General features: G+C 59.3%; 11 protein-coding genes across 11 annotated transcripts; 5 read left to right on the top strand and 6 right to left on the bottom strand.

Moving 5' to 3' along the window:
- Positions 1–587: 587 nt before the first annotated feature.
- FA10DRAFT_264087 (GroES-like protein) lies at positions 588–2,660 on the top strand. Its single transcript, XM_025520506.1, has 6 exons — positions 588–1,225; positions 1,295–1,419; positions 1,502–1,553; positions 1,630–2,132; positions 2,242–2,249; positions 2,327–2,660. Exons 1-6 carry the CDS (start codon positions 877–879, stop codon positions 2,520–2,522), a joined length of 1,233 nt encoding a protein of 410 aa, XP_025380632.1. The 5' UTR covers positions 588–876; the 3' UTR covers positions 2,523–2,660.
- A 40-nt stretch (positions 2,661–2,700) lies between these two features.
- Positions 2,701–4,363, top strand: FA10DRAFT_264086 (hypothetical protein). Its single transcript, XM_025520505.1, has 2 exons — positions 2,701–3,268; positions 3,342–4,363. Exons 1-2 carry the CDS (start codon positions 2,823–2,825, stop codon positions 4,321–4,323), a joined length of 1,428 nt encoding a protein of 475 aa, XP_025380631.1. The 5' UTR covers positions 2,701–2,822; the 3' UTR covers positions 4,324–4,363.
- On the bottom strand, positions 4,224–5,565 carry FA10DRAFT_264085 (ESCRT-1 complex, Vps28 subunit). Its single transcript, XM_025520504.1, has 4 exons — positions 5,061–5,565; positions 4,695–4,999; positions 4,558–4,618; positions 4,224–4,479 (listed from the first exon to the last, which is right to left on the bottom strand). The coding sequence occupies exons 1-4, from the start codon at positions 5,475–5,477 to the stop codon at positions 4,423–4,425; spliced, it is 840 nt and encodes a 279-aa protein (XP_025380630.1). The 5' UTR covers positions 5,478–5,565; the 3' UTR covers positions 4,224–4,422.
- Positions 5,566–5,636: 71 nt separating this feature from the next.
- On the top strand, positions 5,637–7,066 carry FA10DRAFT_298820 (hypothetical protein). Its single transcript, XM_025524649.1, has 3 exons — positions 5,637–5,944; positions 6,014–6,815; positions 6,885–7,066. Exons 1-3 carry the CDS (start codon positions 5,688–5,690, stop codon positions 6,972–6,974), a joined length of 1,149 nt encoding a protein of 382 aa, XP_025380629.1. The 5' UTR covers positions 5,637–5,687; the 3' UTR covers positions 6,975–7,066.
- FA10DRAFT_264084 (hypothetical protein) lies at positions 7,007–7,962 on the bottom strand. Its single transcript, XM_025520503.1, has 2 exons — positions 7,367–7,962; positions 7,007–7,300 (listed from the first exon to the last, which is right to left on the bottom strand). Exons 1-2 carry the CDS (start codon positions 7,892–7,894, stop codon positions 7,070–7,072), a joined length of 759 nt encoding a protein of 252 aa, XP_025380628.1. The 5' UTR covers positions 7,895–7,962; the 3' UTR covers positions 7,007–7,069.
- Positions 7,963–8,058: 96 nt separating this feature from the next.
- FA10DRAFT_21273 (hypothetical protein) lies at positions 8,059–13,709 on the bottom strand. The gene is made up of 2 exons (XM_025518466.1): positions 8,973–13,709; positions 8,059–8,893 (listed from the first exon to the last, which is right to left on the bottom strand). The coding sequence occupies exons 1-2, from the start codon at positions 13,554–13,556 to the stop codon at positions 8,069–8,071; spliced, it is 5,409 nt and encodes a 1,802-aa protein (XP_025380627.1). The 5' UTR covers positions 13,557–13,709; the 3' UTR covers positions 8,059–8,068.
- A 95-nt stretch (positions 13,710–13,804) lies between these two features.
- Positions 13,805–15,037, top strand: FA10DRAFT_21578 (hypothetical protein). The gene is made up of 3 exons (XM_025518495.1): positions 13,805–13,933; positions 14,000–14,551; positions 14,628–15,037. Exons 2-3 carry the CDS (start codon positions 14,058–14,060, stop codon positions 14,713–14,715), a joined length of 582 nt encoding a protein of 193 aa, XP_025380626.1. The 5' UTR covers positions 13,805–13,933; positions 14,000–14,057; the 3' UTR covers positions 14,716–15,037.
- On the bottom strand, positions 14,807–16,331 carry FA10DRAFT_264082 (hypothetical protein). The gene is made up of 4 exons (XM_025520502.1): positions 16,229–16,331; positions 16,014–16,166; positions 15,361–15,941; positions 14,807–15,275 (listed from the first exon to the last, which is right to left on the bottom strand). Exons 1-4 carry the CDS (start codon positions 16,319–16,321, stop codon positions 14,888–14,890), a joined length of 1,215 nt encoding a protein of 404 aa, XP_025380625.1. The 5' UTR covers positions 16,322–16,331; the 3' UTR covers positions 14,807–14,887.
- A 636-nt stretch (positions 16,332–16,967) lies between these two features.
- On the bottom strand, positions 16,968–17,715 carry FA10DRAFT_264080 (hypothetical protein). The gene is made up of 3 exons (XM_025520501.1): positions 17,609–17,715; positions 17,100–17,536; positions 16,968–17,021 (listed from the first exon to the last, which is right to left on the bottom strand). The coding sequence occupies exons 1-2, from the start codon at positions 17,609–17,611 to the stop codon at positions 17,288–17,290; spliced, it is 252 nt and encodes an 83-aa protein (XP_025380624.1). The 5' UTR covers positions 17,612–17,715; the 3' UTR covers positions 16,968–17,021; positions 17,100–17,287.
- Positions 17,716–18,031: 316 nt separating this feature from the next.
- Positions 18,032–19,853, bottom strand: FA10DRAFT_264077 (hypothetical protein). Its single transcript, XM_025520500.1, has 8 exons — positions 19,772–19,853; positions 19,687–19,707; positions 19,489–19,623; positions 19,326–19,429; positions 18,823–19,261; positions 18,622–18,758; positions 18,249–18,494; positions 18,032–18,171 (listed from the first exon to the last, which is right to left on the bottom strand). The coding sequence occupies exons 1-8, from the start codon at positions 19,814–19,816 to the stop codon at positions 18,102–18,104; spliced, it is 1,197 nt and encodes a 398-aa protein (XP_025380623.1). The 5' UTR covers positions 19,817–19,853; the 3' UTR covers positions 18,032–18,101.
- A 503-nt stretch (positions 19,854–20,356) lies between these two features.
- FA10DRAFT_264076 (hypothetical protein) lies at positions 20,357–24,582 on the top strand. Its single transcript, XM_025520499.1, has 11 exons — positions 20,357–20,468; positions 20,528–20,676; positions 20,732–20,991; positions 21,061–21,196; positions 21,262–21,371; positions 21,423–21,924; positions 21,980–22,245; positions 22,315–22,708; positions 22,762–23,413; positions 23,475–23,944; positions 24,008–24,582. Exons 1-11 carry the CDS (start codon positions 20,446–20,448, stop codon positions 24,253–24,255), a joined length of 3,210 nt encoding a protein of 1,069 aa, XP_025380622.1. The 5' UTR covers positions 20,357–20,445; the 3' UTR covers positions 24,256–24,582.
- The last annotated feature ends 1,570 nt before the right edge of the window (positions 24,583–26,152 follow it).

The raw sequence follows: 26,152 nt of genomic DNA, 5'->3' as shown, positions 1-26,152 counted from the left end.
CAGAGGTAATTTGCAGCACCCGAAGAGCGGCCGATACATGCAGATCGCCGCGGATGGCTCTGCCTCTGCCAAACAGAAAGCGTCGGCGAAAAGCAGCTTGGTAAGACATTAAAGTGAACCCCTAGCCTTTGCTTCGGTCGATGATCTTCGATCTTGCCTCATCGAGCGCATCGCAGCAAGCGGGGGGGGGGGCAGTGAGAATGGGCAAGTAAACAGAAAGACTTGGAGCTTCCTTGCTCGTTCCTACATGTCGGCCCAGCGAGGAGGTGTTATGACCTTGATTTGCCGCGTTACACAGAGGGCAAATTGCCTATTTCGAGGCAAGGATTGCTATAATTGTTGCGTATCCATCCACCTGCGCAAGCTTGAGACCAGGAGGTGTTGCATTATTGAGAAGGCGCGTCGCATCGCAGACGCAAGGGCGCCCTGGAATATGCGATCGGCATTCGACCCTGCGCATGCTTATTTGTTTGCACGTGGATTGGAACTTAAACTCTACCACGTGGGACTCAGTTGCCTCGTGGCTTCCACCGTGCTTTTTTAAGCTTCTCCACAAAGCCAGGAACCAAGGCTGGCCTTTTCGTACGGGTAGGGGCCCGTGCAATTTGCAGGCGCGCTTCCCCGCCTTTCCCGGTCCACTTGTGCGCGGCCGGTAGCCTAACCGGGTGTCGTCCCACAGGCCTGGTCGGTGTTCCTTCTCGCGACAATAATGGCCATCATTATCCGCTCTCCGCCCTCCGCTCCCTTCGCCCCACTCGACTTGCCTTCTTCCCCGCAAATCAACCTCGCCCTCCTCTATTGATCCGCCTTTTCTTACTCGCCCCATAACTCTTGCTACTACTACTCCTCCTCACCCATAGCACATACCACATCACCATGACAGTCATCGCGGGCAAGGCCCTCGTTGCGCCGGCCGTCGGGGCGCCATTCGAGCTGCAGGACGTGGTCATCGACCCAGCACGACTGGGGCCGGAAGAGGTCGTCGTCAAGTTCAAGGCCACCGGCATCTGCCACACGGACGTCTCGGTGTGGAAGGGCCTGCTCCCCGGCACGTTCCCCTGCATCCTAGGCCATGAGGGCGCGGGCACCATCGCCGCTCTTCCGCCTGCGTATCGGGGCGCCTTCCAGGTCGGCGACACGGTCCTCTGCACGTTCAACTCGTGCGGCGCCTGCAACCTGTGCAAAGACGGCTACCCGGCCGGCTGCGACAAGTTTCTCCTCATGAGTGAGTCAAAAGAAAGCACGACTTGACGCTGTGCTTGCCTGGCCCTGCTCATTGGCGGGAATCCTGCAGACATTCTATGCCAGCGATCCGACGGATCGGCGATCAAGAGCACCACCAAGGACGACAAGGAGCTTGTCAGCGGCTTCTTCGGCCAGAGCAGCTTTACCAGCCACGGCGTGGTGCAGGAGCGCTGCGTGAGTTTCTATGTTGCCGTCACTGCCTGCAAATTTGGGCAGCTGCCGTCCCGGGCCAACCGCTGATCTAGCGCCACAACAGCTCGCCAAGGTCGACGCCAGCATTCCTCTCGACCTCGTTTGCTCCTTTGGCTGTATGTTTCCCTCTCATAACTCTCGACGGCATATTGGCTGACTTTCCCCCATGGATAAATATGAATACCCTCACAGGCGGCATCCAGTCGGGCTTCGGCACGGTGCTCAACACGCTGTTGCCGCTGGCCGTGCCCCGCACCTTTGCACACCTGCCTTCGATCAACGACTTTGGCATCCCCGTGTCGACGCCGTCGGCAAAGGCACCCCAGCAGCCCCACACGCTCACCGTCTTTGGCCTGGGCGCCGTCGGTATTGGCGCCATCGTTGCGGGGCATCTGTCCAAGACGAGGATCCAACACATCGTCGCAGTCGACCTCATCGAGTCGCGTCTCGAGCTCGCTCGCAAGGCGGGGGCCACGCACGTCATCAATGCGCAGGGCAAGACGACCGAGCAGATCGTCGAGGCCGTCCAGGCGGCCAGCGTCAATGGCCAGGGCTCCACCCTGTGCGTCGAGGCTACGGGCGTTCCTGCCGTGCTCCACAATGCCATTATGTCCCTGGCGCCGCGGGGCCGGTGTGCCCTCGTCGGCGCCCCTCCGCCCGGTCTCAACCTCGACGCGGAGATCAACCACTTGCTGGTGAGTCCACAGTGCTCTTTCTCACGACCTTAGTCATAGCAGCAAGCCCGCTCATCGCTCACTTGCCTTTTTCTGTCTCACTTGGCTCTCTTGTCTTGTCTCAAAAAAGTCGTTCCAGTGAGTCGAGCGCGCACACTTTTTCTCTTAGGACTCACACACCTGCTGACACGTCGGCTTGTCTCCCAACCCAACAGAAAAAGCGTCATTCCCATGCTCGAGGGCGACTCGGATCCCACAATCTTCATTCCATACATGATCGCCCAGTTCCAGAGGGGCGCATTTGACATTATGAAGGACCTCGTCAAGACGTACAGACCAGACGAGATTGCCCAGGCCATGGAGGACGCCAAGAGCGGGCAGGTCATCAAGCCCGTCATCGTCTGGGAGTAGACTCTCATCATCCTTCTGTCTTCTGCGGCTACAAATTGTGCATCCTCTGCTAGCATGTCTCTGCTCTAGTCTATATCTTAGCTACGGCGTTTTGATCCATGCGAGCACAACCTTAAATAAAATGGACTGCACTCGAGTAGTAGTGTGTGCGTGTGAGCGCGCGCGCCTGTCGGCCTCCACCTCGACCCAATGACGACAGTGGCAGTGGCAGCGATGTCGCCGTCGCCGTCGCCGTCGTCGATGATGTTGTCATCTCCAGGGCGAGGCGAGGGTGGAGTTTCACCGTCTGGGACAGCGGCGATGATGCCGCTGCCTCCCGAGCTCGTGCTCGACATTCTCGCGCTGTCGGCCTGGTCCGCGTCGACGCGGCACGCGCGAAACGTCTGCCTGGTGTGCCGCGCCGCGCACCGACGCTGCGGGCCGAGCCTGTTCCGCGTCGTGGCGCTGCGGAACCGGCAGCAGCTCCGCGCGCTCCTCGAGGCGTGGCAGGCTGCTGAAGACGGCAAGCTGCAGCAGCACCGGCGGCTGCGCACCGACGCCGTCGAGTTTGTCTACCTCAACAACAACCGCCAGGAGATCGACGCTGAGGATTTGGACATGGACCTCGTTGGCGGCAGCGATACTGCCTCCGCCGCCGATACAGCTGCGATAGGAAGCGCAGCAGAGGCGAGGGCCGATCGGGTCCTCAAGCTGCTGTCCGGGGCCAGGGTGCTCCACGTTGAGGAGTTCTGGTCCGTCAACTACCCGTGAGTCTGAGTTATGCTGAAAGACAAAATCAGACCGACATGGACGCTCACGGTAGATCGCTGGGGTGCACAGGTGGGACTCGCAGAGCGAAAGACCCATCGTGGCGTATCCGCTTGCCTCTATCGTGCAACACGTGCGCGACCAGTGGTCAGCGTTCCCCGGCAGCGATTCCATCCCTCAACGTGGCCGCGTCCAAGCTGGCGATGAACAAGAAGAGGAGGGAGATACGGAAGAGCGTTTCAACGACGATGAAGAGCGCCGCGACCGACATCTCATCAAGGAGCACGACGGTGGCCAGCATGGCCTGTGCAATCAGCTCAATCGCAACCGTCACGCCCACTTCTGCCTCCATCGAAGCCCCCGTGCCGCCCCCGAGGAAGTGACAATCACGGCCATGGCCATGAAACCCGGCGACCTGTCACCCTTCCACCGGCGGATTGCGGCTCCCCACGCCGGCCGCGTTCCGCCCGACTGGCCAGACTGGGCTTCTCCCTGGACGCGGCTGCGCACGCTGACGCTCAACTTTCCCAACATGGACCGTGCGCTCGTCGCGGCGCTCCGCGATCTGCCCAGGCTCCGCCATCTAAAGCTCTCGCGGCCCTTTTCGCAGCTCGGCAGCAAGACCAGGCTCGTCGAGGCTGTCCGCGCGCTGCTGGGGCTCGACGACAAGCATGACGCTGCGCTAGATCGGGGCCGTGTGACGCTCGAGAGCCTCGTCATTGAGGCAGGGCCCTACATGGACGCCGAATCCGTCCGCAGCCTTACGGCACTCGCGGCATCTCCAGAGACTGACGGGCGGTTCCTCTACCTCTCTGCTTCGAACCGCGCAGCATCGTCGGCAACCAAGACGACGGCGAGCATTAGCACGCTCCAGCTCGGCGGCGAGGCATTACCGACGAACAACAGCAGCAGCAGCAGCAGCAGCAGCAGCAGCTCAAAGGCAGCCATTGACTGGGTCGTCTCGTCTGAAGAGAGGGCCTTCGAGTCCTTCTGTAACCACGTCCAACGAGGGGCGGGTGCAGCACCTCTCTGGTCACTGGCCAGGGCAGGTTAGGAACACTTGCATAGAGAGATGTGGATGCAAATGCAATATTGTATTGGTACTGTACATGGGTGGGATGGACGCGGGTGCCACACTGCTGCTGCTAGGTGCTCATGCCTGCAGGGATCGGAACCAGGCGCTGTATGCGCCCTCGACGTCGAAGAGCATCTGCAGGTATTGGGCCAGAGGGGGAGATCAGCACAGATCGAAAGAGGGAGAGGAGGAGTGAGAAGAGGCAACACTGACCTGTCTCGCTTGGTCATCGTCGACCTCATCGCTGGCCTTCATCTGGTTCAGAGTGATGAGCCTGCATAGGAAGAGATTTCAGCACGGGAATTTGAGGTAGGGCTATTGAAGAGGAAATGAGGAAGACGCCGACTCACCAATGCAGGACCTTTGCCCTCCCCTCGCCCATCGCATCACCCGCCGCTCCGTTGGACCCGCCCGCGGCAGAAGTCGTCGGCGCAAAGCGGCTGTACGAGCTCATGAGGTCGCTGAGGAGCGGGTGAAGCTGATCCTTTGCGCGGAGCTTGAGCTTGAGGGCGTCCATGAAGGTGATGAAGCCCTGCGTGGTCTCAGCCACCCATTTGGCGCGCTCGCTCGACGACTGCGTCGACTGCGACGAGGCATGCTCGACGGTAGCAGGCACACCCACGCGCAGACGGTACGCGGCAGCTTGGTGGTCCATCTGGAGCTCAGAGCAGCTGTCAGTCTGCGTGGGACAAGGAGCAGGTTGGAGTCCTTCTCACATGATACGTCTTGATGAAGTCCGAGACATCTCTGAATGTCGGCAGGCCATCCCTGGTCGTCGTCGTCGGCATGTTCACCGCCGCCGCTGCTGCTGCTGTTGTTGCCGTCGAGGCCGTCCTCGCCTGGCCTGCGTCTCCCCCCAACTCGCCCGCCATGCCCACGAGCTTGGCAATCGTCTTGTACTGCGCCAGCAGCCGGGTGCACGCCGGCTCGTACTGGGCCTCGCTGACGGCCTCGCGCACATAGGCCCGCTCGAGGGCATCGAGGCTGACAATGATGCCAAACAGCGTCGCCAGGCCCTCCCACCGCTCGCGCTCGGCATTGGTCGTGTACAGGCGGGCCTCCTCGTATGGGTTGATGTCGCGCAGCTCGGCAGGCGACGGCTCCCAGATGTCCTGTCGAGATGCGCGCGACATGGCTGCTGCTTCCTCGTCGATACGGGTGGAGGAGTTGCTTGCTCCCACTGGACCCGTCCGCGTCTTGCTGGGTGCTTCGAATGAGAGAGCTGTGAGATAAAACTAAAAAAATAAAAATAAAAAAGTCCGAAGAAAGAGGAAGTTTTGTCCTTCTTCGCGCCTCTTCAGCATCAGCATCCTCCTCCTCCCTTCGAGACTGGACCGCAGACGATGGCACCGCCGGCGCTCTCGCGCTCGCAGCTGAGCTACACCCTGACGGGTCTCCTCTCGGCGCCGCCGCACAGACAAGATGACCGCGCACTGCTCGCATTCCGCCCGCTGAGCCTCGCGACGGGCATCGCGCCCCAGGCAGCAGGCAGTGCACGCTGCGAGCTTGGCGGCACGTCCGTCGTCGTGGTCGTCAGCACAGAGGTCATGCAGGACCAGGAGGCTGAGAGCCCCGCGCGCATCAGCTGCAACCTCGACTGGTGAGTTGTGCCAAAACTCCCTTCCCTTCTTGCATTCCCGCTCACGACGACGATCGAACCCAATCGCAGCTCACCGGCCATGCAGCCAGGCCCGACACTGACGGCCCTCCTCACGCACCTCTCCACGCTCATGTCGTCTCTCCTCGCTGCGCCCGACGAGCCATCGTCGGAGCAGCTCGTGATCTTGCGGTCGCCCTACACGGGCCGGCCCACGCGCGCCTGGCGGCTGCACGTCGATGCAACGCTGCAGAGCCACGCCGGCGGCAACGTCGCCGACGTCCTCGTCGCCACGCTGTATGCGGCCCTCTGGGACCTCCGACTGCCGCGCACGACCGTCGTGGGCGTCGTTGAGGATGTCGACTCGGTCCGCGACAAGATGGGCGTCCACGGCCTCTCGCTGGGCCAGACGGGCGCCGGCGGAAGCATCGACGCCATGACGGGCATCAAGGGGCCCCTCTCGCGGCACAAGGTCCAGGTCCAGGGTCAGGGTCTGAGCCAGGGTCAGGGCCAGGGACAGCAGAGCAAGGACAAGGCGCACGGCCGCGTCGACAAGGCCGGCGTCGACTTTGAGGTCCAGGACGTTTGGGACGGCGGCGAGCCATGGGCCGGCCGGTCCGAGTTCCCCGTCGGCGTCACGGTCAATGTGCTGCCCCGGAGCACGCTGCTCGATGCGACGCTTGCCGAGGAGGCCTGTCTGCCGCCGTCGAGGCGGATACTGGTGCTGTCCAGTCCCACGGGCAAGGTCCGCGCGGTGCAGACAGTCCCCAACACGATAGACGTGGCTGCGAGTGTCGGTGGAGAGGCATCGGTGAACGAGGAGGAAAGCATGACGGGCACGCTGCCCTATGCGAGACTCAAAGAGGCCATCAAGGTGCGTGTCTTTTGTTACAGATGCTGTGTGGTGAGAGGAGTCCGATGCTGACACTTTATTTCGTGACAGGCTGGCACAGAGCATGCAAAGGCACTTCATGCCGTCCTGCGATCGCAGCTGACCGACTCGTCCGACGGCGACGATGAGATGCAAGACTAGACAGGGGACAAGGGGACAAGGCAAGAGACACGAGGGCAAGGATGCATGTATATTGTATTGTAGTCACACACACACACAGAGAATTGGAGCTTCTCTTATCGCAGCTGCGCTTTCTCCGTGGCGCTGCCACCGCTCTCGAGCATTGCCGATGCTGGATCTTGCGCTGCTGCTGTTGCTGCTGCTCCCTCCTCCTCGTACGGCTCCTCGAGCATGTCTGCGCCTTCCTCCTCGACCTCGACGCCATCCAGGGCCCTCTCCTGCGCCTCGAGCAGCGCCAGCCTCCTCTCGTTGAGCACAAACTTTGTCCTCGCCATCGTCTTTCGCACCTGTTGCTCCCCCTTGCCGTCAGCGACCTCTCCCTCTTCTGCACACACTGACTCGGTTACACTCACCCTCCGGTCAATGAAGGAAATGTTCAGGTTGGCGTACCGTGCCAGCTCCCTAGCCCCACTCCGCCGGAGCTCGTCGCGGGTGCTGGTGAGCCTGTTGCGCTCCTTGAGACACGCATACCAGAGCTGGTGCAGCTCGACGCTGCTCTTTTTGCGCAGCTCGGGCGCCAGCCAGGCGCGCGAGCTGACGCCGTCCTTGCCCAGGTCCCGCTCGCTCAGCGCGACGGGCACGCTCACGTCGACGTCCTCCTCGACGCCCTCGGCGTTGCGCCGGGTAATTTTGCGCGAGTCAAAGGCGAAAAAGCCAAGCAAGGGGTGTGTGGGGTACGACTGCACTTGGGTGTAGACGCTGTCGGGCGTCGGCGTCTTGGCGAGGTGGTGCGACTTGGGGACCAGGCGCGGCGGTCGTGGCGCCTGCGCGACGGGAACCGTCGTTGCAAAGAGCCGAGAAGAGGAGGGTGCCGAAGATGCCGAAGAGGAGGAGGAAGACGAAAGCCCAAGCAGCGCACTGCCGCTTCGTCTCGCAATCATGGCTAGTCTATGTCCTTTCGTCCTGGTCGCGACCCTCGTCACTTTGAGAAGAAGACTGCGAAGAAACGCTCGAGAGACGTACTCAAGGAGGGGGGGTGGTCATCTTTTCAAAACTGCAAAATCACGTGGGAAAAAAAAAGAAAAAATAAAATAAAGCCATTGGATTTCACTGCCTCAGATCCACCCAGAGACATTGCTAGGCCTTCCTCCTGCTGAAGACCCGCCGGAATTGAATGTCCTCGTCGTCATGCTGGTGCCCTGCCTCGTCAGCGAAGAGACTGTCGACTGGTTTGGCTGCTGATACGGATTTTGGTAGTATGGCTGGCCAAAGCTTGACGCAGCGGAAGACGACGTCGTCGTAGGCGTCGTGATTGCGCTCGCGCTCGCGCTCGGTCCCGGCTGCTGAAACGGTGGGAACATCGAGACAATCTCAAACACGCGCTGGTAGTCGTACAGGTGCCTTGCTGACCCCGAGGACCTCTTGCGCTGGACGAGAATGATGCTGTCCTCGTGGTCGATGCCGTGCCCGACAGACGTCGTCGAGGCGAGCGTCGATGAGCCCGAGACGTAGCGCAGATCCGTGGCCTTGATGAGCTGGACGAGCTTGCCCGAGCTCGAATCCCGCACCTCGATGAATCGAGCGTCAAAGGCCAGGATGAAGGGCGCCCGAAAGGCGACGTTCTGTGGCGTGCCCTCCCACTCGATGATGTTGTCGAGCCGGATGGGCTCACCCTGCCGGTCGACGTAGCACGCAAAGTTGTCATAGCAGAGCAGGAACTCGCTCTCGCTGTTCTTGAACATGCCCAGGGGCTTTGATGTCTCGACGCGCTTGGCCAGCATCTGAATGCGCGGGTCGTCACGCGGCGACTGCGAAAAGTCGGGGATGGTGCCCGGTAGCAGGCTGTCGAGGTTCATGATCTCGAAGCCACGGGCGCAGACGATGCACAGCTTGGAGCGCAGGAACTGCATCGAGTACGCCTCCGACGGGATGAAGAAGGTCTGCAGAGGGCCGAGTGCTTGTGTCAGTATCCTCGTCACAGTTCTTTCTCTCCATGGCAATATGACAGGTGCAGCGTACCTTGTAGATGCGGAACCAGTCTGAGCTCTTGGACTCCTTGCCAAACTTGCCAAACAGACCCGAGCCGCCCTTGACGTGCTCCGACTTTGTCCCGGCCACGACGGGCTCGAGCGCGCGGAACACGCTCTCGTTTGCCTTTTTCTTCATGTACACCAGCAGCGTGCGATCCTTCAAGGTGCCCACGCTAAACAGCAGCACGTCGCGGTTCCCACTCAGCTTCTGTGGCGGTTTCGGCGCCGTGGTGGCCCCCGCGCTGGGCACGAGGGCCTCGAGGCTGTACGAGATGAGGATCTTGTCGGCGAGGACGACAAAGATGCCAAAGGACTCGAGGACGGCGCACTGCGTCACGAGCTTGAGGTGGAGCACCTTTCTCAGCGAACGCGGGTCGCTGCGGAGGCCGATCCAGACGCCATCGGCGCACCCGATGGCGACCAAGCGTCGGCCGTCGGCGGTCGCAAAGGGAACCGCGCACGTCACTTTGCCGTGGAAGGCACTCGGGTCGACACCCGGCGGAGGCCTTTCCTGGTCCAGCGCACTGGCCGTGGGGATGGCAAAGACGTCCTCGCTAAGCGTGTGTGTGTCAAAGACCTTGTTGGCCTCTTGCACGGCCGCACGAAGACCGATGGCCTCCTCGAGCTTGTGCTTCCATTCGTCTCGGGCCTGCTTCGAGGGCGTGTACAGCGTCAGGGGCTCCAGCTTGCCTCCGATGTGATGGACGGTAAAGGGAAAGACATCCCTTGACTCCCTTTCGGCCGTGGTGGATCGGAGGTGCAGGGGAAAGTTGGACAGCCCAATCGACTTGGACACCGACGGCTCGTTGAAGCCCGACAGCTCCATCATCTCGACGGGAATAGGCCGTTTCGCAAGGACGAACTTCGACGACGACTGATCGCCCTCTTGCCGCGTCTTTGTCTTGGTCACGACAAGGTAGTTGTCAAAGAGGACGGCCAAGAGGTCCTGCCACTCAAAGTCGGTAAAGTCGGGCTTGCGGTTGACTTTACCCTGATGGACCAGCTGCCGTTCTGGGTTGAGGAGGTCCATGTCTATCGCTGCCTTGTTTCGCTTCGTCGCGAGGTTGTAGGCATACTCTCGGATCTTGACCTTGACCTCTGCCGCCGCCACGCCCTTCTGGATCGCCTTGCACTGCTCATCGACAATCTCAATCGCCCTCGCCAGGCTCTCGCGGTCCGGGTTGCTCTCCTCCGTGTCGCTGAGGATCGACTTGAAGTGCAAGCCGTATCTGGGCAGCCTCGTCGTGGCCCTCTGCAAGAAGTTGTCCATCGGCAGTCGGTGGCACGCTGGGTCGCGTCGGCACTCCTCGAGGAAGTCCTTGAACCGGAGATTGACGCTGGCCTCTCGCTGGATGCGGTTCTTGGCAATGGGGAAATTGGTCATGTTGGTGTCAAACGCGCCACCCCACTCGAGACTGGCATCGAGAAAGATGTCGCCGATGGACTGCACGACGGGGTGCTCCTCCCTCTGGCGGACATGCAGCCTCTCGACGAGCCTGCGAATGTGGCCGACGAGCTCGCGGTGGTTGGAAAAGACCTCGGCGATAAAGTGGTCCCGCGCAGGCCCGATCGCTATCGGCGGAGGATCACCAGCGACGCTGGGCCGCTGGAGACGGTGGAGGAAGAGCGAGTCGAGGAGCTCGAGGTCGTGGAGGAACTCTTCCTCCTTTTGAATCGTCTCGAGGATCGCATTCTGCCGCTTGACCTCGCGCCGTGGGATGCTGGACAGCAGCTCCTTGGGCACCGTGTCGGCCCATGCGACGGCCATGTGGGATGCGCCCGCCTGCGCGCGGGCGCCCGCAACGGTGCCGCTGCCCGCTGCCCGGCTCGCCGCACCTTCGGCTGCAGAGGCGAGTGCGGGCGAGAGCGATGCGTCGGCATGCCTCAGTGACGACGACATGGATCTGTCCAAGGGGCTGAATCTCGCTCGTGGACATGCCCCGCTGTAGCAGCTCGCACCCGCCGGCGAGCCAGGCTTGCCACACAGGGGGCTGTAGCACGCCGTCAGGGGCGTAAAGATGCCCGTTGGCAGCTCGTCGAGGTCTGCGTTCGTCTGTGCGACACCCTTGCCCTTGGAGTCGTCGACGCCACCGTGCATGGCCAGCTGCAGCTCGCGTTCAAAGTCGTTGGCCGCGCCTCGCCGGCCCCCCCTGCCGCCTGTCGATCGACCATCGGCACCCTCGGGCCCCGCGAGGCTGTCTTCGAGGAACATGTACACCTCTTCGACACCGTCGCAGAGGTCGTTTGTGCCCCAGTCGACCTCGTGGAAGAAGAGCTGAGACTTGAGCGACTTGGCAATGAGGAGCGCGATCCTGCGTTCCCGTGCCTCGTCCAACGATCCAGAGGCCAGGCCCGCGGCCCAGGCGAGGTGCTCGCGGGGGACGAGGGCTTGGATCGTCGACACGACGTCTTTGCCCGTGAAGCTGAACGGGTAGCTGACGCTTCCCTTGATCTGCACGCCCCTCGGCACCGAGTCGCGCAGGAGCAGGGCGACCGTCGAGAGCAGCGACAGATCCAGTTCCTCCTGCTCGCCCCACTCGTTGGTTCGGGTCCCCACCAGGATGTCGCGCCGATCGGTCATGCCCCTCGCCGACTGCGACTGTCCACCCCCAGCAGACATTGCGCTCGGCGACAGGAGGGCAGTGTCGTACAAGGGAGCCCCGTACCGCTGCGCTGGGGCGACATACGACGATGATGACGACGACGACGTCTGGCTCTCAGCAGTAGCTTGGTGCGCCAGAGGCGGCGGTCGAGCCCGTCTCTTGGCCTCGTCTGCGCGCTCGTCCCACGCCGGTGGGGTGCCGTAGCCGGACTGCTGCTGCTGGGGTTGCTGTTGCTGAAATGGCTGAGTGGCCGCAGCACTCTGATACAACGACGGCGATTCGGTATAGTAGGAAGCACTCGACGTCGCCGCGCCGTCGTTGGCTCCATAATTGCCGCGTGCCGCGTGCCTGTTCCGGTCCGGCTCCTGGAGGCTCTCGAGATACGCCTGGGCCGGGGCTGGTGGCAGCGGCGGCTTCCTTCTCCCAGACGTCCCTTCTTCCGAAGAAGAGGGGTATGACGAGGCCGGCGTCGAGAACGTCGTCGTCGTCGTCGTCGTCGTCGTCGTCGCACGTGCTGCTGAGTCCTGCCAGGGCGACTGCCTCTCGCGCTCGTCCGAGTCCGGCGTCATCGACGAGACGTTGACCTGGCTGGCGGAGTTTGGCAGTGCGGCGGACCAGCCAGCAAGGGAGGCCCGTCTGGCGAGATCGGTGTCCCAATCGCGCGTGCTTTGGCCGTGGCCGTGGCCATTGCCATTGCTGCTCGTCGTGTGATCCGGCGTCGAGTGATGCAGGCCCAGGCCATCGGGGCCATAGCCCTGCTGCTGCTGCTGTTGGGCGTAGTAGTCGCTTGCACTGTAGCCTTCGCCAAGAGCAGGCGCGTGGCTGGCGGTGGCGACACCCGTGCCATCGTCGCCTGGAAAGGAGGTGAGTTGAGCTCGCTGGCCCATGACTGGCGTCGTCGAGCCCGATGGGAGATGGTAAGTGCTCGTCGAGGGGCTCCAGCTCGGAGGCGGCCCTTCCTGCCCATAGCTGGCCGAGAGCATACGGTCGTGCCCATAGCCGGTTGCAGCAATCCTGGAAGAAGACGACGAGGACGAAGAGCTCGACGAGGTGGGCTCAGCCTGCGGTGGGGGCTGGACAGGTTGCGGCGGCCTGTGTACCTCAACAGCCGGCGGCGGTGGTCGAGGCAGTGGCCTGTACCCCTTCCTCGATGAGGAGAAGGAAGAGGACGAGGGCGCATAGACATCGTGGGGATCCGACATGGCGGTCGCTATGGGCGCAGCAGCAGCAGCAGCAGCAGCAGCAGCAGAATCGTGCGAGCCGTCGTAGCCGTACGTTGATGAGCTGTCGTGATCCGTGTGCGCATACAGAGAGATGATGCCCGACGCAGACGAGCTCGGTCGCACGCCATTGTTCATGAGGCCCAGGCGGCCATTGCTGCTGTTGCTCCCCGTGTAGCTGCTGCTGCCGCTGCTGTTGCTGTTGCTGTTGCTGTTGCTGTTGCTGTTGCTGTTGCTGCTACTATTTGTGGACGTTTGCGCACGAGCCTGCGCCTCTCGCACGCGGCTGCTTCCGTCATCGTGCGTCGCGACAGGAGCTTCGCCAAAGTTCCTCATTGTGCTTTCGAGGTCCTGCATGAGGTCGTCAATCTTGGAGACGCCGGGACTCGACGTGGGTGTGTAGTCAGACGTTGCGCCCGTGTTGTTGGACCAGCGATCCTGGCCGCCGCCGCCGCCGCCTGCTCTGCTCCCTCCTCCTCGGCTCGTCGATGGGCTCTGCTGGCTCTGGCCGTAGTAGTTCTGGTACGAGGTGCTGGTGGAGCTGCCGCTGGAGCGCGAGTCATCGTAGGCCATTCGCGCAGGATTGGCACCGTCGTCGGCATAGTAGCCCTGCACGATCGGTTGCCGATGCTGCCCTGATGGCGATCGGGTGTATTGCTGCTGCTGCTGCTGCTGTTGCTGCTGCGAGGCAGTGCTCGGCTGTCGCTGGCTCGGCAACCGCGTGCTGGGAGGGAGGTGGGGTGCCGACATGGCTCTTTTCCCTCGTCGCAAGCGCTGCTGTTCGTCCTAGCTTTGTACTTGCGTTGATGTTCGCCCTCGTTGCTAACTCCGGGCTCAAAGTGCTATCGTGTCCTTCCCCGCAGATGTCGGAGCGGAGGCTGTCCAAACAAAGGGGACCGTGCCAATGAAGACGTCGGGATGGTGGGGTATATACTGTGGAAGCCCGAAAACGCTGCTTGATCGCCAAAGATAGGAGACAAAGGCCGGAATTTGCCTCAGGAGATGCAGCGGCAACGGCGGCGACGACGACGACGACTGATGCCAAGCTCCTCGCTTTCAAGGGTGTCGTTCTAGGTCTAGCGGGACCGGGATATCGAACGAGCCCGCCCACGTGGTTGAGCAATAGCGTATGTCCCTCTTTTTTAAGATTTTGGCCGTCGAAATTTCTTTCCCTTTTTTTTTTTTTTTGGAAGGAACCTCATTACACAGGGAGAAGCGACGACGACGACGACGACGACGACGACGACGACAATGGGAGGCAAAAAGATTACCGCTCGGTCGCTCAAGGGCAAATCCACAGCGCCGACGCACCCAAACTCGCGGCGAGCTGCGCAGGTGGCGCGCATCAACCACCGCACGTCGAAGCTGCAAGCGGCCAAGAGCGTGCGGTCGCGCGCGGGCCAGGCGCACGTCGACCGTGTCTCCACCCTCATCCTCCTCCTCCCGCCGGACCTCGACTACGTGCCGGACATGCCCTTTCTCCATTCCTTTTTGCAGGACAGCTTCCTGAAGCGGCACGACGATGAGATTGCGCGCCTGGGCGCCGAGCGGCGAAAGGGCCGGCCAATGGCAAAGAGGGAGGAGGAGCTGCGCGAACTCCGCGATCGCGAGCAGAGAGAGTACAGCGCCGGCATCGAGATTCCGGACCTCATGAACGAGCACAATGTCGCCAAGCTCAGGCAGTGGAACGGCGATCGACAGGCCCTGGGCCAGTTCAGATTCGTACGCGTGAGCGGTGATGATCAGTGAGCTTCAACCCTCGTTGCGCAAAGTAACCTTAAGAGACTTCCTGTCGAAGCTGACTGCTGCGTGCACAAACAGAGAACAGTACGTCACTACGCGCGAAGGGCTGATGAAGGAGCTAGCCCTGGAGCGACAGGAGCGAGAGGCGGCAGCCATGGCCGAATAGACGCCACGAACCCCATCTGGTCTGGGGGCATCGCATCATCAATCATGCAATCATGTATTTGTATCTCAGCAGCAATCTACAGGCAATCCTTCCTTTTTTTTGGGATCAGGCAGGTATCTTTTTCCACCTGCCCCCTTTCATCTCCGATGTTTGCAACCTCTGCCAAGCTGCTTTACTTTTTGGCAACGGCCATCCTCCATGCCCTCCGTCCCTTCCATCCGTTCCTCTCCTCCTCGACTGCGAACCTAAGGCAGGCGGGCAAGGCCGGTCCGCAAATGAGGCCGAGGATGAAAAGAACCCAGAAGTTGTCCTCGACGCCCGGGTTGCCGGCGGGGGCCCGTGCGATGGCAGTGGAGCACTCCTCGTCGATGGCATCTCGTCGAGCCGTCAGGTGGTCGACGGCAACGATGGACAGCAGTGACGCGCCAATGGTGGTGGCGAGGAGCAGTAGCAGCGTCACGCTCGACGTCAGCGGCGCCTTGTCATAGACAAAGCCTCGGAACATGCGTACGACGCCATACATGTGGGCCGCGGCACAGAAGAGACCGACCTGGCGGTAGCTGGTGCATGAAGAAAGGTCGAGGACTGGCATGAGCAACAGAAGAACGGCCAAAGGGGATTAAAGGTAAAAGCAGCTGCACTCACTAGGACCACGTCCTTTCAAAGCAGTAGGCAATCTCCTCGGCAAGGTAGCCCTTCATGGTGGCCGTAGCCTCGGCCTCGTTCTTGGGCCTCGAAACGCTGCGGAGGCCGAGGACAAGGAGGGGAAGCGCAACGACAATGGGGAAGAAGTCGGAGAGGAGCGACGTGACGAGGGGAATCTGGGTGGCAACATCCTTGCCGATATAAGGAGCGAGGAAGGAGTTGTGGATGCGCGCCCTAGCCTCGCTGGGCGAGCTGGCAGAAAGTTGGAGCGCGAGGAGGATCGTCGAGATGAATGTGACGAGGTTGGCGCCGTAGATGGCCGCCGCAGGGGCAGGGAGAGGAGGGATGCCCTGGCTCCTCGACTTGGTCAGGGCTGTGACGGTGTAGAGGATCGTGATGATGGAGGGGATAAAGAGGCCCAGACCACGTCCGAGGAGCAGCGTGCTGATGCTTGTCAGCATCGAAGCGAGCAGGGGCAGGGCGATGCTCGGCAACGGCGAGGGGCGGTAGTTGGGCGACGAGGCCACGTAGGACACCCGGAGTAGATAGGGGACCACAATGGCGGCAAAGACGCAGAATGCCTGCATGAGAAGTGTCAGTCGGTCGCTCCGCAAGTGCAAAGATGTGCAGATGGCGATGTTCATGGGACTCACGCCGAAGCCGGCTCTGCTCTCCGTCACTTCTTTGAAGAACGCCAGACGAGCACAGAGAGTATCGTCCAGCGAAGGAATCGACGTCAGCGACGGATTTGGGTTCTTCTTGGATGCGCGCATGCAGGTGTTGAGGAGCGAGGGAAGCGCACTCGTCTGTCAATGCAAGTCAGTAAGGGCATCATGAAGGAGAGAGGCGCGCTACCAGGCAAACTCACCCTAGCATCGTCGAGCCAAGTGAGCTTGTACGTCAGCGCCGACAGTCCAAGGACGGCGGCGGGGACCAATGGGACGACGCTGGACGATGACATCTTGCGTCGGTGCCAGTCAAGGGGTGCAAGAGGTGGGAGGGAAGAAGAGGAAGAAACAGCAAGCTGCCGACGCTAAATCGCCCGTCGACGCGACCGGAAAGGCGATTTCAATCTTCGTGTGGAGTTTGCCCTCTAGCCAAGTCTGGGCCCGGGCTCCTCTCTGCTACTGAACACGTGCCCGACCGATCGTTTCGAGATCCAGAATTGCAAAGAACCTCCTCCCTAATCAGCCTGACTTGAGAACGAGCCGGTGGTCATCGGTGGGCTATAAGGGGACGACAAGAGGAAAGAAGGCAGACAAGGACGGAGGAACTTTGAACAGAGAGAAAGAGGAGCATGACTTGTATTGCTAGTATGGAGAGATCAATGGAATGAACCTTTGTCAATCAGTCGGCGGGGTAGATCATACTTCTGCCGAAAGCTTGCGTGCGAGGGGGAGGAAGGGGTGGATTCGGGGCCAAAGAGAAATCAGATGATGAGGATGAGTAGATTAATAAGAAGAGGACTGAGAGAAGAAGAGGCTCGCTTGGATGGGAGGAGTTGAACGGACAGCATGGGAAGACCAAGATCGAGTGCGAAAGAATGGGAACGAGAACAACTATTGTCGCTGAACAAGACCAGAGGACTAACGAGGGTAGAGGATGAACGTAGGTCGAGGAGATGCGAAGGACGACCTATGAGTCTATGTTGGACTGCGGGACTGGCGTGCGTGCCTTTACGTCAGCCATCCATGACCATCCATAGAGACAGGGCGGCTGGCGACACGGCAGCGACTCACTATCTTGACTGCTAGAACAAGCAGCAGACGCAGCCATTGGTCGCAGAGACGGGGATAGTCATCTCCTCGCCTCATTCCCCCAACATCCCCCTTTTCTCTCTCCCCATTTACCGAAAGAGAATGCTTCCTTCGCTCGCGCTTCAACTTCTCTTCACCCCGGGCTCTTCTCGGACTCCCTCGCTATCCGATTACTTCCTCGTGGCGTTCTGCGCCTCGGCCTGCTTGAGGCGCTCCTCGAGCGTCTTTGTCTTGTGGAGCTGGCTGGCCGTCATGCGCGATTGGTCGTGGAGCTGCCTGTCCGAGTAGCGGGTCTGGTCGGCCTGGGCGCCCTGGTACGACGACGTGGTGCGCTGAAGCCCGTTGCCCTTGTCGCTTCGGTTGGTGCCCGTGCGCTTCATCTCCTTGTCGGAGCCCTTGAACATGGACATGCAGCTACCCTGTGGTGTCGTGTCCACCTTGTGTCAGAGCGGTTCCGTGGACTTCGATGCGTGGCCCCCGCCGTTACTCACCATTTTGAATTATGTATCGGGGGGGGGGGAGGGATGCCTAGATAGGTTTGTCTGTTGTGCTTTGTTTGCGTGTAGTGTGACTTTGATTTGTCGCCACTTGGAGATGGTCAAGAGGGAGACGTGTGGTGATGGTGTTGGAGAAGAGGAGAGGTGCAGGCAGAGGGGAAAATGTAGATTTGGTTTGAACGAGCTCGCTCAGAGACTGGCGCGGGCATGAGCGCACGCGAAGCCCTCGAAAGGCGCGGACTTATCACAGCCCCAATACAATTTCCTTTTCGAAAAGGGGTTTCAATTTCTAAATGTGCTCGCGGCCTGACATCACACCTGCTTCACAAGCTTCTCGGCTGCCGGAAGTGCAAACCGCCCCCCCTAATCTCAAATTGGTGGCTTGGTCTTTTCGCAGCCGTGGGCCGATGAAGGTTTGTGCGCTCTCCGTGGGGGCACAAGGTTCGATGGCGACCTGCTTAAGGCAGCCTTCTATCTCGACGTAGATTCATCGCCTGTACAGCGACAGGAAGCCCTCCTTGTCCTCCCACCCAAGGCCTGTCCGTCTGAGCCGCGAGCTTAGCAGAGGAGGGGCATGTCAGCACTTGACTTAGCCCGCGGCGGAGGAAGCTGAGGTTCAACGTTCGAAACTTACAGTGAGCTCGTCAGCTCCGCGCACTTGTTGACGAGTGCGCCCTCACGCTGCTGCATCGAGGCGCCCGCATCGGCAACGAACGTCTGACTTGTGGGGCTCTCATCTCCGACTAGCTTTCTCACAGACAGGGTCCTGGGCGTCAGAGACGGCGTGGCTATCATGGAAAGAATGTGAGGCAACGGTGATGCAAAGGTGCTGGGCACCGATAGCGTGGACGTCGGCGTCAGCGGCGTTGGAGCGTCATGCCTGGAGCAAATATTGATGTCAGTCAATCCGTTGGGTATATCATCTACCGGCCCGCCGCAGAGCTGCCACAGGGCGCAAGGCGCTACGACGGGTCTGGTTTCCGATTAAACTCCAGACTCGAGCCTACCTGATGGACATGATGAAGATGTTCGGTTGGCCCTTGCCCATTCGCAGTGCACCAGTGTATTTGTAAAGTGAGCGCCAAGAATGGGGAAAGACGCTGGTGTCGAACTTGAGAATCCCGCGGTTGTTGGATGTGACCAGCTGCATGCAGAGAGGAGAAAAGAGATGTCAGTGAAGTGACATACCGTGTAAAGGGGGCACGAACCTCGGGGAAGATAACGATCGGCCGATCGACTTGCTTGAGAATCGCTTCCAGTTCGCTAGCTTCGCTCTTGTCCCCCGCAGTGGGCGTTTGGCCGGCTTGTGCGACCATCTGGAGCGCTGTCGCCCTCTTCCATCCGAGCAGTCGCTCAGATGGCGGCTTGGTTTCTTCGGCCGGTTGCGAATGCGAGGACATATCGTGGTACTGTTGTCCCTTCGTCGCGTTTTTTCTCCGTGTCGCCGACGATCGAGAATTTGATTGAGAGGATGCCTCTGCATGCTCCAGCGCCGAGTTGATCGTCACGATGGGCTGTAGGAAAATGGGATTGAAACGCGAAGCCAGATAGAGGACATCGACCCAGGAAGACCAGTTGCAGAGAATGACGTCCCCCTTCTTTGGATCGAAGCGAGAGGATTCGATGACTGCAGAAGCAGACGCCCGGCTGCGATTACGCGGTAAGCTTGTAGGCCTGAGAATGGTCTTCAAAGTACGATGCTTTGACGCACCCTCGGCTGCGAAGAGAGACGATCTCTTCTTGGATTGATGTGAAGCCAAGGGCAAGGAGCGAGATTCGTCCTAGGATGCTATTGATCCCCCCACGTATTGAGACCTGAGCCGCTTGTTCGGTCAGAAGGGCAAGTCATCCCTTGCGCTTGTGGTCACACTCACTGAGGTTGCCCCCACTGTGACGCTGAGGAGACTCCATAAGGCGGCCACAAGGATCAGAAGAGCAGCGCGAAGGGTTGCGAGGACCAGGGTGAGCGGCGATAGCAGGTACGTTGCTGCTGAGCTGGAGCCAGCAGGCTGAGGAAGGCAGTTTCCTTAATAAGCTCGAACAAGCACTCTTCATATCACAAGGACACATACCGGCACCGGCGTCAGGAAGACCTAGTCGCAGTGTGCATTTCATATCAGCAGAGTACTAGAGTCTCTTGTAGACGCAGTCACACACCTGAATCCCAGTTGCAGGGTCCCTGTACTTTGAAAACTTCTCCATCCCCGCCGAGTCGGTTCTTCCGGTGCGATGAGCAGGTGAGAAGAAAGCTTTGCACTCCACAAGACGCCGACGCGTCATTTGTCGAGCGAGCGAGCCAAGACCACTCATGGCTCATGAAGCTCTCTTTCTGTGAGCTGGCTAGCACTCCACTCGACCTTCACACAGCCTCTTCTTTCCATTCGGACAGGCAAATCAAGTAGTGCTGTAGTGCAAGAACGGAACTACATCATAGAAAGTATTTACCAACTGTGGCCACCATTCATCCTGCACAGAAGCAATGCCGCAACCTTGTGATAGCCTTTGTATTGTGCACCAGACCCCGATCCTTGGTGCAACGTGACGAGGCCTCCGTTGCCTCTTCTTCAGTGCAGAGCAGGGGTAAGCTGCCATCATCTGTCTTGGGAGTGTTGCAGCTCGATAGGCTGTGGGGAGGTGACAGAGAAGGCGACTTCAGAGAAGGGCCTCGTCCTCCACGCGACGAACAGTCGCGTCTCGAAATTATCGAGCTGCAAAGCGCTGCGACGCGCCTCTTTCGACACCGACCAACACCTTCCGTCCAGGCCTTTCTCCGCGTGAGCTACAGCGACTTGTTCAACGCAGCGGTCGAGTCGCATACGTCCTTGCTCACCATGGTGCCCGTTCCCACGGAAATGTAAGTGCCCTCTTCTTCAGACTGCCGTGATGCAACGCGCTGACGGGCTCGTCGCGCAGCACCAACATGGTTGATGGGGTCATGTCGGCAAAGAAGCCTGTGACGAAGAAGCGAAGGACTACTACGAAGGGCGGGACCGATGTTGCAGAGCCAGTGTCCTTCGCAGAAACACTTATCAAGCTCAAGGAAGAGGCCGAGGCTGCGGGAAGTGAGTCGGTGTTCCAATCGATTTGAGGAAGCTCGTGCTGACTGCGCCCCGACAGGTTCCGGGACGAGCGAAGATTTGTGGCCTCGACCCGAGCTCGACAGAATAGATCCAGAGATCGACTCAATTGTCTTTCAGCAGATCGACATTGAAGAGTCGGGCATGCCCGGTCAGGTGCCGGCCATCAGCATCTATGGTGTCACCGCAAAGGGCAACTCCGTTCGCGCTCACGTTCATGGCTTCCTTCCTTACTTTTTCATCCACGCTCCCCGGAACTTCCAACAAAACCACTGCAGAGACTTCCAAAATCACCTGAATGTGAGCATGGTGGACGAGGGTGGGATCTTTTCGGGCATACACCTGACCATCTGTCTGTTCCTCTTACAGACCCTCTTTGGTCATCGTGCAGTCCAGGAAGTATCGCTGTGCAGCAAAAAGAGTCTCATGAACTACACGGGAAGCGAGAATGTCGCCTTCCTCAAGATTACAGTGTCGGACCAGAGGGGCCTGCCCAAAGTCAGAGATGAGTAGCATCTGCCCTCGAGCCCCCAGACGAAACCAGCTGACACCCTAGCTCTCGTCCTCTACGGGCTCTCGAGAGGGGCGAGGTGTCCTTCCGCGATTTCTTCACCTCAGGAGAGTCTCTCTTGAGCTATGAGAATATTGCCTACTCGCTCCGCTTCATGATCGATCTCAAGGTCAGTCGCCCAGGGATCTTTAAGAAGGCACCATGCTGACTTCTTCTTCAGATCGTCGGCATGAACTGGTTGGAAATCAAAGCGGGCCACTATAAGCTGAGAGAGGAGCAGAGAAAAACGGCTTTGACGCAAATTGAGCTCGACTGCGAGCCAGATGCAATCGTCTCGTACGCCCCCGAGGGCGAGTGGCAGAAGATTGCTCCCTTGCGCATCATGAGCTTCGACATTGAATGCGCGGGGCGCAAGGGCGTCTTTCCCGAGCCGCAAGAGGACCCCGTCATCCAGATTGCGGCTATGGTGACCCGACAGGGGGAGCCGGCTCCGTTCATCAAGAACGTCTTCACACTCAACTCGTGCTCGCCCATCGTTGGGTCTCAGGTGCTGTCGTTTGATCGCGAGGTAGACCTGCTCGAGGCGTGGGCCCACTTCGTACAGATCTGCGACCCAGATGTCGTCATTGGCTACAACATTGCCAACTTCGACTTCCCGTACCTTCTCGACCGAGCGAAGGCGCTGAAAGCGACAAAATTTCCATACCTTGGGAGAGAGAAAGGTGAGCAAAGCTATTCGTCATAACCGAGTTGATCAGCTGCTAATGAACGCTGCAGGCACCAAGACCGAGGCAAAGGACACGCACTTTTCGTCCAAGGCATACGGCACCCGAGACTCGAAGCACACCGAGCTTCAAGGGCGCATCCAGCTCGATCTTCTTGATGTCATGCGGCGAGACCACAAGCTGCGCAGCTACTCCCTCAATTCCGTTTCATTCGAATTTCTGGGTGAACAAAAGGAGGACGTACACCACTCGCTCATCACTGAGCTTCAAAACGGTGGGCCCGAAGCAAGACGACGATTGGCAGTGTACTGCCTGAAGGTGTGTAGGAACCATTCCTTAGTCTTTTCACTTGAAGCATGACTCTGACCTGCTTCTGCTTCCACCCAGGACGCTTACCTGCCGCAAAGATTGATGGACAAGCTCATGTGCTTCATCAATTACATCGAGATGGCCCGTGTGACGGGCGTGCCTTTCAATTACCTCCTGTCTCGAGGCCAGCAAATCAAGGTCGTCTCTCAGCTCTTTCGCAAAGCTAACGAGGAGAATTACCTGGTCCCTTCATTAAAGGGCGAAGGCACCGACGATCAGTATGAAGGCGCCACTGTCCTGGAGCCAAAGCAAGGCTACTACGACAAGCCCGTGGCCACGCTCGATTTTGCGTCGCTTTATCCATCTATCATGATGGCGCATAATTTGTGCTACACGACTCTCCTCAACAAGGCCACTATCGATCGATTGGGTCTGGTCAAAGACAAGGACTACGTGATGACGCCCAACAACAGTGAGTTGCAGCATTGAGACTTCTGCCTGTCTCTACACTGACAACGATGCCAGACTACTTCGTCAAGTCGGAGGTCCGAAAAGGCCTCCTACCAATTGTCTTGGAAGACCTGCTGTCGGCGAGAAAACGGGCCAAGGCTGATCTGAAGAAGGAGACGGATCCCTTCAAGCGCGCTGTCTTGGACGGTCGACAACTGGCCCTCAAGATCAGCGCTAATTCCGTCTACGGTTTCACTGGTGCCACCGTTGGCAAGCTGCCATGTCTGGAGATCTCGATGAGTGTCACAGCCTACGGAAGAAAAATGATCGAGGCGACCAAGGCACAAGTCGAGTCGCAGTACACCATCGCCAATGGGTACGAAAATGACGCCGAGGTCATCTACGGCGACACAGACTCGGTCATGGTCAAGTTTGGCACCGACAATCTGAAGAGAGCCATGGAACTTGGTGCCGAAGCTGCGGCCAACGTGTCAAACACTTTCACCAAGCCTATCAAGCTTGAGTTCGAAAAGTGCTACTTCCCCTACCTCCTCATCTCCAAGAAGCGATACGCCGGTCTCTACTGGACCAACGCCGACAAGTACGACAAGATGGACACCAAGGGCATCGAGACCGTCCGAAGAGACAACTGTCGCTTGGTGCAGACGCTCATTGACACGTGTCTACGGAAGATGCTCATCGATCGCGACGTCAAGGGCGCTGAAGAGTGCGTCTCTTAGCTTCCCCACGTTGTCGTTGCTGCTCGCTCACTCCTGTTATTTCTTCAGGTTCGTCAAGAGGACCATCTCCGACCTACTGCAGAACAAAGTCGACATGTCGCAGCTCGTCATCAGCAAGCAGCTTGCCAAGGCCGACTACGCTGCGAAACAGGCGCACACTGAGCTGGCCGAGAGGATGCGAAAGCGAGACCCGGGCTCTGCGCCGGCCCTGGGCGATCGAGTGCCTTTCGTCATCGTCAAGGGCGCTAAAGGCGCAGCAGCATACGAGCGCTCTGAAGACCCCCTCTATGTCCTGGAGCACGGTGTGCCTGTCGATAGTCGCTACTACCTCGACAACCAGCTATCGAAGCCCCTGATGCGCATTTTCGAGCCCATCATGGGTGTAAAGGCGAATACGCTCCTCAATGGCCCGCATACGAGGGTGGTGCAAAATGCGACGAGCAACGTCGGCGCCCTGATGAAATTTGCAGTCAAGCAAGAGACCTGTCTTGGCTGCCGAACTCCACTCAAAGATCCAAGTGAGTGTTGACCAACAATGCGCTTCGAAGATGGAGGGCGACTAACCCTTTACTTTACGCCAGAACAACCAGTGTGCGATCGCTGTAGACCGAGAGTGCACGAAATTTACGCACAGAAGCTCGTGGCTTCGTCGCAGGCGGACATTGAGTGGGCGCGCATGTGGACAACGTGTCAGCGATGCGCAGGCACTGTAGCGACGGACGTGCTGTGCACGAACTCGGACTGCGTCATCTTCTTCCGACGAAAGAGGGCACAAAAGGACGCAGAAGAGGCTTCAAAGACCCTATCGAGGTTTGATGTCTCTTGGTGATTGCACTTTCTCATTGTTTCGAACGTCTATCTGCAGCAGAGACGTCCATATCTAGATCAGCCGTCGTCACTCCCTTCGATGTCATTTCTCGCAAGCCTTGGCATGTCATTTCTCCGATGTAATAATATCAATTTGGCAACTCTTTCGCCAACGACAAAGTATCCCCCATCCTACAGGTCATCGTCGCTCTCGTCGACTGCTTCCTCATCCGCCAAGTCGATCTCGTCGGAGATCTCGACAACGTCAACAGCCTTGTCGGGGAAGAACTTCTTTGAGATTGCTTCCTGTGCGAGGCTACGCAACTGTACACATCGGCTTGATGTTAGCAAATTTCCATCCTCTTGCCGGCGCTCTCCAACTCACCATCTCCTTCATGCCCTTCTCTGCCACGAGGCTTGCCCTCTGGTCCCTCCATGCTGCTTCCTCTTGATCCACCTCCTCTGCGTTCTTTTTCGCTTCTTTCTCCTTTTTGAGGCGGTAGCGTTCCATGTCAACGTCGAGCTTCATAAATATCTGCCGTTTGCGCTCCGGCGTCCGGGCCACTGCTGCGTCAATCTGGGCAAGCTGTGCCTCGATGGCCCGGATGCGGATTGTGCAGTCCTGGCGGAGGCGGTGGGCTGCCACTCGCGTGTCGGTGCGCACCGCTCGTGCTGGCTTCTGCTCTACAGGCGATGATGACGACGCTGTCGATGCCGAAGGCTGAGACGACGGGGGTGTCAGGAGGCGACCGGCACCCTCGACGACTGAGCTCTGTCCGCTGCTGAATTCGTCCCTGATCATTGGCTCCGAGCTAGGGGCCGGTGTTGGAGACTTGATGCCCTCGATCACGAGCTCTACGTCGTTGGGACAGAACTTTTTTGGGCTAGCGAAGGGTTTCTCATCAGAGCGCCAGCTGGGGTTGAGAGGACTGTCTGCTCTCTCCCGCTTGAGGGGAGAGGAGCTGGGCGTCTGGAAAGAATAATTCGACAATGGGATGACCCTCTTGGAAGACGGGCTCATGATCACCTGCGTGATCTCAATGTCTTCTTCTTCGTCGTCGTCGTCTTCGATGCTGGAGACGAGCTCTCGCTCGTGAACGTGCCCTTCGTCCTTGACCTTACACGGCGTTGAGGCCCCTTCTCCCACTTCCTCTTGGCTGAGCTCTTCGATGGAAAAGGTGGAGTCTGTAAGTCGCTGCAGTTCGCCCGGCTCGACCTCTTCCTCCATCAAGTCGAGCTTGCCAGGGTCTTGCCCGGGAAGGATGCGAGGCAGGTGGATGTCCCTGATGTGTTGGAAGGTGACTGCGGGCAAGGCCATCTTCGTGCCTTCTTTCGTCTTTGCGACGATCTGCACGGTCGTCTTTTCGGCATCAAAGGCGACAAAGGGACGTCGTGGTCCGCCGTCGACGGTTGAGGGAAGCGCAATGATCTGGAAGGGGATATTGGCGATTGTCTGTGTGTGCTCGGCCCGACCGTTGATGTCGATCTCGGGCGACTCAGTGTATGCGGTTGCTATTTCGAAAGAAGTGACATTGTTCATTGGCCTCGTCTGCTGGAAGACCAGGTAGAAGGTCTGGAGGACAGGCAGGTAGAAGGCAGCCGTGCTCTCTTTGAACTTTTCCGGGAGGCGGTGCTCGCGGACGTAGTGAAGGTGCCCTTGTTCGTCGAGGACGCCAAGTCTGATCGAGATGCTGCTCGTCAACATCTTTGCTTCACAAGGTGGTGGTGGTGGCAAACTTCTCGTTGATGCTATGTCTCTGAAGTGCGCGTGTGTTTGGCATAAGAACTTCTCGCCGCGACCTGAGTCCGAGACAGTACGGAGCCTCCAACACGAGCGGAGTTCAGAAGGCAGAACTCAGACGCACAACTCCTCTTGCCTCTCCTTCGCTCGAATGCATGCAAATCAGATGTAGATGAAC

The sequence above is a fragment of the Acaromyces ingoldii genome, assembly GCF_003144295.1.
Source record: "Acaromyces ingoldii strain MCA 4198 unplaced genomic scaffold FA10scaffold_1, whole genome shotgun sequence".
In the NCBI taxonomy this organism is placed as follows: Eukaryota; Fungi; Basidiomycota; class Exobasidiomycetes; order Exobasidiales; family Cryptobasidiaceae; genus Acaromyces; species Acaromyces ingoldii.
The sequence above is the reverse complement of the archived record's forward strand: the minus strand, read 5'-3'. Positions and strand labels throughout refer to the sequence as shown.